We start from the raw sequence: 11,276 nt of genomic DNA on the forward strand, positions 1-11,276 counted from the left end.
TTTTACTGCTCATTTATTAGGTCAGATTTCAGCAGGATGCTGATGCACCCTGGTTTTGCTGGGGTGTCTCTGAGGGCACTGACACAGACCTTCCTCAGGTCATCTAGGATATTGAAATTCTTTCTCACATGTGTTTGTGGGTTGCTGGAGTTAAACACATATTAGCAGAGAACGCACAAACTCAGAGGACTGCCTCCTTCTGCACCAAGCATCCCTGGGCTGGGGCCAAGGGCTTGGGGCAACCCAGATGCTTGCACAGACATTGTCACATGAACATATGGACTCGTTGCACACCTTGCCACACTGAACACAAACACCTTAGGGGTGACAGGACAGGCAGCATCTCTGTCCTGGCAGGGCTGGGGTGGTGGTGAGGGGTCCAGCAGGGCCAGCAGATCCTAAAAGCCTCCCCAGCCCTGAGCCAGCTTGAAGTGCTAAAGTGTAAAGAGGAGAGTTTATCCCCTCACATCATGGACTCCTCCTCTTCCTCCTCGATCTCCTTGTCCACCTCGATGGCCGTGTTCTCATAGCTGGTGATGCCCCCGTATTTCCGCATGTGGACCATCAGTGGTTTGGGGGACTGGCTGCCAGCCAGGCTGGTCACATATGTACCGGTCCGGTTCTCCTCCAGCGATGGGCCCCAGTCCATGGTGGGACGGCTGGCTTGCTGGAAGCGCTGTGAAGGGATGGGTAGAGGGGTGTGGGTGCTCACTGTGGCGTGGCACCTGCTGTGCTCCCCGCTATCATTCATATCCTTTGTGGGATGAGCTCCAGAGTGGGTGGGAAGGGGCCAAAAGACTGTCCTGCAGCATTTGGGGAAAGCAACAGTGTCTCACTGCCCTTCTGTGCTTTGCAGCGGTCTGTTGGTCTGCATGGGATGGTGGGGAAGGCTTGTGGGAGCTGGGAGTTAGTGCAGGGCTATGGTGTAGAATTAGATCCTTCTAGGTAATGGGTTAGCATCCATCAAGGTGGTTCCTGGTCACGTCATCATGCCCAGGACCAGGCTCCTCCTTCCAAAGGCTGCAGCCTGGGGAGGGCAGCAAGCGCTGCAGCTCTGCTCATAGCAGCCAGGGGAGAGCAGCAAGGTAAAACCCAGGCTGGGATGCTGCAAGCAGCTACACAGCCTGCCCCTGGGCAAAGCCTTTCTGCACCACTGCTTCCTTGTTTTGCCTTTTCTACTGCAAAATGGCTGTGAAGTCCCACATGTCTCTATTCCCCGCATGAAAGGAACAACACTCCATGCATTTCACAGGCAGCAAATCACCAGACAGCACAGGATGGGCAGGGGCTCAGGATCAGCTGTTCACATTTTTGGGGTGCTTCAGGGCCTCCTACCTCCCACAGCGTCCCTTCCTCTTGCAGCACAGCCATGAGCATGCCTGCAGGAATCATCAGGCAGGAGCAGAGTCCCATGAGGATGCCCAGGGCCTCAGCCCAGGCAGGGAAGCGGTAGCTGCCATACTCAGAGGGCTGGTACTTGATGATGTTGTACACCAGCAGTGCCTGTGGGGTGGGGGGAAAGCAAGTCAGCTCAGAGCTCCCCAAAGTCTCAGCAGAACCAGAGCGGTCCTTTGAGAGGTCAGTAGAGCAAATTGTGACAAGGGGAGGTCACCAGGGATTCTAGCACCGTCTAGCCCGGTGGTTACCATCATCGTAGCTGGGGACAGGATCATCCAACAGGCTCTGAAGTAGCGCCCTGGTTGGAAGCCCAGCATCATGTGAATGTCTCTGCAGAACCTCTTCATGCCTAGAGAAGGGACAGGGACAAGGATTCAGCAGCTGCCATCTCCCAGGACCAGAACGGCAAGAGCATTTTCCTCTAGAAGCAAAGAAGCATTTCTCCTCCCAGCTGGAAATGCAGGAAGGAGGACCCAGCTGGTCTGAGGGACCAGGCTCAGTCCCACAGATATCTCTGGGAAGCGAATCCAGTGAAAGAGAAACAAGAAGATGTGCCTCATGTTACACTGTGAGGCTGCTGGCTCCCGTCCTGTTCCCTCCAAATACCTCTTTGTCACTCTACCCCCCCTCTTTGTCATACCCGCTCTTCCCCACGTCCCCATGGGACAGACCCTCTTACCATAGACACGTGTCACTACCAGGCAGGTAGTGATCACCACCACCATGAGACCAAAGCCAGCGCTGTAGTCATCCAGCAGGACCAGCCAGTACATCCCGCCCTGCAGAGTCCAAGCACAGTGACCAGCATCTCTGGGACCAGCATCCCAATAAAATCCTACCTACATCCTCCCACTTGTGGGATCATATACCCCTTGCCCCATGTTGGCAGCCTCAGGAGACATCACTTCTCTTCTGGGGTTGGTACAAGGACAGTAATGCTGCATTACTCCCCGTGGGACTTCACATCCGCAGGGAACCCAGCCCCATCAGTCATCTCTCTCCCACCTTTTTAGCTGACATGAATATATTTGTCTCTGTCTTTAGGATGAACCCCTGGTCAGCCCCCAGTGCATCCATCCCCTCACCTTACCTCTGTTGTGAGGATCAGTCCCATTAGGAAGAGGCCAATGCAGATGGCAGCTGAGAAAACAGCTTTCTTTGGTCGCAGGTAGTAGGGAAATTCGTCTGTCACTGCCGTCACGATGGTCTCCATGAAGGCAAACTGAATGGGAAGGAAAAGAGGATTCCCTGATCCTCCTGGGATGCCTGGCACTGCAGCTGGCCTGCTGGGCTCTGTCCTTACCTGGCTATCCAGGCCCAAGGTTAACAGCATGAAGAAGAAGAGGAAAGACCAGAATGGAGAAAGGGGGAGCATTGTCATGGCCTGGGGGTACACCACAAAAGCCAGGCCAGGACCTAGGGGAGGTAAAGGACAGCAGGGTGAAAAGGGGGTGACAGAGCAGGGCATGGAGGAAAGAAGGCTCCAGCAGCATGACACTGCAGTGGGGACTTGTCCACAGCCCTGCAAGATGGGCAGGAGAAGGTGTCGAGGTGCAGAATAAGCCTGTTTCTTGTTCATGCCATTGTTAGGCATCACTTAGTGCTGTTTAAGATTTGCATGGCAGGGAGCAATCTTCCTCCTTCCCTTTCCTGGCCAACCAAGCCTGCAGTTCGATCCCTCACACTGACATCCTCAGCTGCCTTTCATCCCCGTGCCTGAGTGGGGTGGAAGTCTCCCATCTCCCCCATCCCAGCTGAAGGTGCTACAGGGAATGAAAGATCTGCCCCACACCTCCCCTTCCCAGCTCCTTGCTGTGCCCTGGCAGAGATTCCGGGAAAACAGGTCCTTGTTTGACCTCACCTGCTTTGGCCACTTGGTTGACGGGGACCCCGAGCTCCTGGGACATGTATCCCAAAACAGAGAAGATGGCAAACCCCGCCAGAATGCTGGTGATGGCATTGCCCAGGGTGACTATGAAGGTGTCCCTACAGAGAAGAAAGCAAATGCTCTGAACATAGCAGCCCCATGCTGGGGTGGCCTTGCCAGCCCTGGTTTCGCTGCAATGCGATTCTCCCAAGGGCCTCCCTCAGTGGGTACTTTCCAGAGGTACCAGGAACCTGTATCTAATGACACAGGTCATGCTGTGGGGTTTCTCCCAAACTTGCTTTCCCTTGTGGAGGGAATCAGCCCAGCACCAAGAGTCTCCTCTCTGCCTGTGCCTGCAGTAGGGAACAGCTGAAGCTTTTGTGGCTCCCCAGCTATGATTTTGAGGAGATGGTATCTGGCTCCTACCTGTAGATGTTCTGATGAAAGGTGTTGTACGAGGCAAAGGTGAGGAGGCCCCCAAAGCCTACCCCAAGGGAGTAGAAAATCTGCAGGGCTGCTTCGATCCACACCTGAGGGGAAACAGAGTGAAAGGAAGCCTGGATTTGGAAACCCCCTGGAGACATAGGGGTGGGAAGCACAGCACAGGTAAGGTGTGGAGCAGAGACAAGCTGCTGACTGGAAATATTTTAGGTCTGGTGGAGGAGGGGGAGAACTTTGGGCCAGAAGCTGGCCAGAAAAGACCCACAGGCAGGGAAACTGCCTCTGTTGTGTGCTGGAGATGACAGGAGAATATTCATTTTTGTGTCTCGGGCAAATTACTGAAAGCCCTGCTCACCTTGGAAGACAGCAAGTGGTCAAACTGGGGCGTGAGGTAAAAGCGGATTCCCTTCCAGGCCCCCTCCAGTGTCACACCACGGATAAGCAGCATCACCAGGATGAGGTATGGGAAGGTGGCAGTGAAGTACACGACCTGTGGGAGAGCAGAGCTGGCTGCAGAGCTGGAGCAGTGCACCTGATCCCCTATAGCACATCCTGGGATGGGACACTGGGTCACCCAGAATCACCTGCAGTGCTGAGGTCCTTGGGATGCAGCATGGCCAGCGGGCATTGGTGTCAGGGTGTTCAAGCCACCCCCAAATAGCCCATGTCTAGCAAATGTTTATGGCTCTCACTTCCCAGATGCAAGGAGAAATGCAGACACAGGAAGACATCCCTGAAGAGACCATCCAGCCCTTACCTTGCCAGAGGATTTGACTCCCTTTAAGATGCACAGGTACACAATGGTCCAAGAAAGGAGCAGGCACAGACACAGGTTCCAGCGGATCCTGCCAGGATCCCCGATCCCGGAGCTCCCTTGGATGTGCAGAACGTAGCGGCTAGGGCGAAAAGAGAATGGCTGCTGAGCAGTCGGTGGGACTTGTCCACAGTGCGCTGCAGAGCTGCGAGGGAAGCCTGGCTATGAGTGAGTCCTGGCTGGTCCAGCTGTGGGATACATTTCCTTCTAAAGTATTTCCAGGCCATCAAAGCAACTCCAGGTAGTGGACACATCCCACAGTCACAATGGCTGAACACCCAATGCTGACAGTGAGCTCGTCACTGCACCCACAGTATGAGTGCCCACCTTCTATCCTTGTTCTCTCCCTGTTCTCCACATCTCCTCACCTCCAGTACTCCTCGCTGGGGCTGACGGTGTTGGAGATGTTGACGGGGAGGGTGGTGTTCCCCGCCTTGAGGATGCGGTGATCCAGGCACAGGTCAGTGTTCCACCAGTTGCCGCAGTGCTGCCAGGGCAAGTCGCTTGTGAGGGATGCAAAGAGGTAGAAGAGAACGTAAGCAATGATCATATTGTAGTAAATGGCCACCAGGGAGACGATGAGGATGGTGCCCATGCCAATGCCTGGAGGAAGGAGAGGGTAAAGAAGAAGTGAGCCATCTCTCCGGAGCAGAGTGCATCCATATCCAGGGTCAGACACTGGGGTTCAGCAGTCACATGGTTAACCAGCTCCAAGGCAGAGGTTCACCTGCTGGGGAATCTCCTTTATTGACCTCTCTGCATGTGAATTGATAATCTATTCCATAGTATCATTAAGGTTTGAAAAGATCTAAGATCCCCAAGTCCAACCCCAGCCCATCCCACCATGCCCACTGATGGCGTCCCTCAGTGCCACATCTCCACAGTTCTCAAACGCCTCCCTGGGCAGCTGTGCCACTGCATCACCACTCTTTCTGAGAAGAAATGTTTCCTAATATCCAATCTGAACCTCCCCCGGTGCAACTCAAGGCCATTCCCTCTTGTCCTATCACTGGCAACCTGAGAGAAGAGATCAACCCCTGCAACAGTACAACCTTCTTTCAGGCATTACACAGAGAGTTTTGCTCCAGCTCAATGTTTGATCTGAACTTTTTTTGAACACTTTGTTCTTACCTTTTTAACAGCCATTGCTTAGCTTCAGTGCTGTATTTTGTACACTGTCTGACTCAGTTTTTCATACAATTTCATATAATTTCTAGAGCTGATGAGGACATGCAGAGACTCTGACGACAGGTAGCTCATACGTATCTTGCAGCTACCCAAATGGCTGACCCAGCAGCCTGACCAGCTCCATTTTCCCCCAGCGTTTAACCTTTGAGGACAGTGGGATGATGATTCTGGTCCATGGCCCCATCCAGCAGCTCTCATGGAAGCACCGCGGGGGCTCTGGATTTCACTCACGCACCTTTAAACAGAGGGCTGATCTTCCAGACAGCAAGCGGCCCCAGGCTGGAGAACTGCCCGAGTGACAGCTCCATGAAGAAGATGGGGATCCCACAGATGGCCAGCATGATGAAGTAAGGAACCAAGAAAGCTCCTACGGGAAGCAGAAAGGAAAACAACCCTGAAATTAATGCAGAGTGAACAGCTAAAGCCCACCTAGTAAAAGGAAAATATCCTTACCACAACCTCCCACTGCCTTCCCAGGAAGGGGCCAGAATATTAACTCTGCAGACAGGGGCAGCAGCAGCTCCCCACAATACCACCCACCCCAGATCCCAGAGGGCACCGTGCCCCTGGTGTGTGATTCGCACCTTGCTTTGCTTTGCCCACATACACAAAATGTTTTCTCCTCAAATCTTTCACAAACACCATGATCTTCTCCAGTTATTGCTGCTCCTCAGCCCCGAGATGGGGGAGGGCTGTCTATTCAGGGACCTGCCCAACTCAGTGATAAGGGGACGTGGCTGGAAGGATGCATGAGTACCTCCTCCGTTGGTGTAAGCCCTGTAGGGGAACCTCCAGACGTTTCCCAGGCCCACGCAGTACCCGATGCAGGAGAGGAGGAAATCCAGACGTCCCGTCCAGTTCCCTCTGTCTTCTGGGCACTGGGAGCCCAGCTCTCCGTCCTGGCTGCTGGGGCTCACCAGGAGCTCTGGTGTCACCGGCTGAGTGAGAGAGGGTGCAGGAATAGAAGAGGATGGCCAGGGATGGAGGAAGGGGTAAAGCAGGGGAAGAAGGGAAGGAAGGATCTTTGAGAGGTGTAAATTCACGACCACTAAGTCACAGTGATGATGTTTGTCTCCTTTCCGGTTGTTCTCTGTACACCATCAAGCCTATGGCTTTAAAGCAAGCTGACATCCTTTGAAAGGGGATCAAATCCATCCCACATGGCCAGAGCCCTCTGAGAAAGGCAGTTTTGTCAAGAAATCATCTCAAGGGGCCACAACAAGGTTTTCTCATCTTCAAAACACAAGCATGACTATGGCATGGGAAGAGCCCTCTCCTTGTGGCGAGCATTGGGTTCAGCTCCAGTGAGGCAAGAGGACAGAGGTGTCCCTGCAAACAGGACACCAGGACCAGGGCAGGGGGATTCCCCTTCTTCTGGAGTCTTAAAAGGGAAAAACAACCATCTCTGCCTGAATTCATAGACCATAGAGAGCCAGACTTTGAGAAGCGGACGTGGGAGGATAAGCTCAGAACTGTGGGTCCTCCTTCCCATTGGGATGCAGTGTCTGTACAAGGTGGCACAGCCCTTTCCTCCTCATCCTTCTTCTCCTCTCCGTCCAGCCTGGGCTGATCCTGCTGCCAGTTCCCATGGAGACCAGGAGCCATTCTGCATTGGCTGCACGCTCTCACCCTGCTCCTGCCCACCAGCACCAAGTGAATCCACCTGGTGTGGGATGATCCGGCAGCTCTTCCCAGAGCCAACCTGAGGTGCTCACCTGAGCAAAAGGCTGGCATCAAAACCCAACCCTGGCTGCAGAAGCCACCCCTAAAAGCCCATCCCTGTTGCATGCCATAACCACAGGGTACGGGCTGGAGGAAAAGCTTCAGGCTGCAAAGTAAAACCATGACCTAAATATAATACCATCACTACAAAACACCGCTGCCACCTGGCAGCCCTCCTGCAGCTCCTTAACTGAGCTCTCTGATTAAGCAATTCCTCATTTTGGCCATACCCTCTAATTAACCCAGCGCACAGCCACAACCCACAGCAAACCATGCTTGCAGACGGTGGACAGACTGTGCCGCAGCATCCCTGCTGAGACATCAGCTGTGCTCCCTGAGGTCTCTGGCAGGTGGGGCAGTGGGAGCACAGGGGTAGGGGAGGCACAGAAGGGACTGCATCACCCAGATTGCCCGGATCCTCACCCACCACACAAAGCCTGGGCTGATATCTGAATGAAAACAAATTGCAAAATGCAGTATTTAAGGATTCCAGACCACCTTTGTCCCAGACAACAGAGAGCTGCACACCTCACTGATTCAGGTGGATATCTCACGCTGAGGCTCTCTTTCAGCCCTTTTTTTTTTTTAAGACTAATAACCTCTTTCAGCCTCTCTCATAACAGGGCTTTTCTCTCCCAGCAGAGGCTGACACACAGCTCTGTGCCAGTGCTTTGCATGCAGAGCTGCCATCTTTCAGACCGGTTACAGACAGACAGGGACCATCCGCTCCCCTGGCATCACTGTCCTCAAGCACTGCACCACTTTGCATCCAGGGGATGCCCCCAAGAGGTCAGCAAAGTAAAGGGCACCAAGAAGAAAAGGTGTTTGAGATTCTGGTAAGATACGAGCTGGCTTCCACAGTGAAATCATCCTGTGCTAATTACTATCTGCAAACTGCTTTGCTTAAATTAAACCTCTACAAAACTCAACAGTCACAAAGCTGGAGCTGTGAGAAGCCAGCCAGCTCCAGGTTGATTTTTTTCATCGTATTTTGCCTCGATTCATACTTTTGGCATCATTTCGTTGTTTTGTCCGTGATTTGTTGACAATTTTGTGTGTGAACTACAGCGTCTGGCTGAGGAAATGCCACCCAAAGGCAGATTTCTGTGCCGTGAGCACAGTGCGTCTGTGCCATGTGAGTCACTCCGGATCAGTTTGAATTGCTTGTTAATCTCTTGCAGAAAAAAAAATCCACTGGCTGCAATGGGCCAGGCTGTGGCATGGCACAAGGAGGCTCTGCACCCAGCACCTGTTGGAATGGGGACATCCCAGTGCCAGGCTCCCACCCTTGCACCAAATAATCCCTGAAGCATGTAAGAAATCCCGTGTAGGAAAAAAATAAAATAAAATCCACTCAGCCCTTACGGAAATACTATTATGCAAAAGCAAAAATCCTTAGAGCCTGAGAAAGATCTCTATTAAGGAGGAATTTCCATATGTCTGGTAGAAAGGCTTGAAACTCCCGGCTTGCAAACAGGAAGCGGATGCAGGTGAGGAGGGGCTGCTGGGGTTGTGGGGCTGTGTGAGTGGTTCCAGCAGCTCCAGAGAAACCTCAGCCCAGGGTCAGGCATGGCATCCTGCCACCTGAAGGGGACACCTCCTCCTGCCTCCACCCGGGGCTGTGAGTGGTTGGGATGGTGAAGGGCCCCGAGCAGCACCGGAGATGGGGAAATAACTCCAGAGTCATCTGCTTTCCATTCAGGCTGATTGCTGTGGGACTAAATGGATTCCTGAGTAAATGCTAAACAGGACCGTGAGCAGCAGAGAAATTTCTTTGCACGTCTCAGAAAGGCCTTTGGAGGGACGAGGAGAACTTTGAATGGTTCTTGCAGTTGCTGAGTGATCTGAAAAAGCGATTTGTAGGAAATGGGAGAGGACAGAGCTGCCTCCCAGCAGCACGGAGCAAAGCAGAAGGCTGCCAGAGAGCTGCTGCCTTGTGCCAGGCCAGCACTGGGTTTTTACATCATGTCCCAGCATCCCAGGAATTTCCTGTCATGGACAAAACTCTTAGGGTTTTCATTCCTGCAGCTGGAGGCTGGGCACGGGCTGGAGCCATCCTTACCCTGCGGTTAGCAGGCAGAGCAAAAAGGTGAAGGGCAGTGCCTGGGCGTGCTCTGGGCAGCACCCACATGCAGGAACAGCAGCATGAGAGCTGGGATTGCCACTCAGCCACGCCACAGCACCCAGCCCCATGTGGGAAGGGCAATGCAAGGGGCTCTGTCCCTGGTGCAGGAAGACTGGAAGGGCAAGACTGGCATGGGGAAGTCTGAGAGCTGGGTCTCAAAGAGCTCCCATGAGGATTCCTAGCTCCACTGGCCTCCAAAGGGTAAAAGGGGAGCTCAGGATCCAGAACCACCTGGGTCCCTTGAGACCCTCAACCCCAGCCTTGGGCAGGGAAGAAGCAGCCCAGCTGTGTCCTGATCCCATGGGGGAACCCGGAGCCTCCGAGCTCCCTACATCAGGGGGCAGCATCCTCATGAGCAGCACTGTGGGACCGAGCACCTGGTGCCCACCCTCCCGGGCATCCCTGGCACAAATCATTGCCAGCAGCACCTGCCTGGGGGCAGGGGCTGGGGACGCATCCCTTCACCAAGTCCCTACAAAATGACCCCCACCCGTCTCCAAATGCCCCTCACCCAATTTGCAATCCGTGCCCCCAGCCATGCACCCCACGGGGCGATGGCACGCGATGTCCCCGCGCTCCCACATTGGCTCTCACCTTGCGGAGCTGCTGCTGCCGAATCTTCTTCATCCCAGAATCCTGTTGCTATGCGCTCCCCGATCCGACACTTGTTCTCTCACTCCGCAGACGGAGGTAGGGAGGGAGAAGGGGGAGCAGAGCAGGCGGGCAGAGGGGGGTGCCGGGGTGGATGGATGCAGGGGGCGGGGGGGGGGGCACAGCCCGGCAGAAGGCTCTGCTTGGAGTTGGGGCTGGCTGCGCGCTGAGCAGGGAGGGAGGGAGGAGACGGCTCTGGGCAGGCTGCAGGAGGGCTGTCTGTCAAACGTACCCCTGCTGGAGGGGGGGGTCTGGGGCTTCGGCCCCAAGCAGAGCAGCGAGGAGGAGAGGATGCTGCTTTACATGTGCCGTGAATGTGTAAGGTCTCAGACAGCCTGCTGCTGGGAACACGGGGCTCCCACATGTCCCAAGGGGTGGTGATAGCAGGGCAAGTGCAGCAGCTCTCAGCAGCTTTCTGGCCAGCCCTGCGCTGATTTTCCTTCGGGCAGCACACAGCTGGAGCCCCCAGCCCAGGACAGCCCTCAGTCCCTTTGGGCAGGACCAGTGCCTCTCAGTGCTGGGGGCTGGAGCCATCCTGGGACAGGTCCTACAGCACGGCTCATCTCCCTAGAATGTGAGTGTTCGTGCTGAGTGGGATCCCACAGACCCAGAGCTCAGGGGATTGGGATTTTTCCCCTTTGTGCTCAGTCAAACTCCAGGTGAGGAGGCAAGGAGCTGGTCCCTGACTCTTTTTCTCCTTCTGTGGTATCAATGTCCCCAGCAGGACTGCAGGAGGGGATGATCTCACATGCTCTGGGGCCACAAGGAGAGCTGCTGGCTGCCTCAGGGCAATGCCTCTTTCCTTCTTGTGTTTCACTTTGCCTGTGCTGTGCCCATAGGAGTGTGTATGCCCCATTTCTTTGCAAACACTTTGTGGTACTTCAGCCTGACCCAAACGTGTCCCCAGCCACTTTAAGGCTGAGCAGAAGCTGCTGGAGGTATGCAGAGAGACAGAGCTAGGACTGAAGCCCTGAAACTCCCTGCTATCTAACAGGAGTCATGTTCCTACAGCCCTCCAAACACTTTTGTAAAAATTCCCCCAAAGGAATCAGACTGTGAGCATGAAAATA

General features: G+C 54.3%; 1 protein-coding gene across 1 annotated transcript; it reads right to left on the bottom strand.

Annotated features, from left to right (window-relative positions):
• Positions 1-463: 463 nt before the first annotated feature.
• SLC6A7 (solute carrier family 6 member 7) lies at positions 464-10,182 on the bottom strand (the record flags this gene model as incomplete). The annotated part of the gene is made up of 14 exons (XM_079542622.1): positions 464-676; positions 1,336-1,503; positions 1,647-1,747; positions 2,078-2,177; positions 2,489-2,620; positions 2,702-2,814; positions 3,260-3,384; positions 3,692-3,795; positions 4,062-4,196; positions 4,464-4,602; positions 4,889-5,123; positions 5,944-6,075; positions 6,466-6,646; positions 10,150-10,182. The coding sequence occupies 14 exons, from the start codon at positions 10,180-10,182 to the stop codon at positions 464-466; spliced, it is 1,911 nt and encodes a 636-aa protein (XP_079398748.1).
• Positions 10,183-11,276: the final 1,094 nt, after the last annotated feature.

The sequence above is a fragment of the Tetrao urogallus genome, assembly GCF_951394365.1.
Source record: "Tetrao urogallus genome assembly, chromosome: 14".
Lineage (NCBI taxonomy): Eukaryota > Metazoa > Chordata > Aves > Galliformes > Phasianidae > Tetrao > Tetrao urogallus.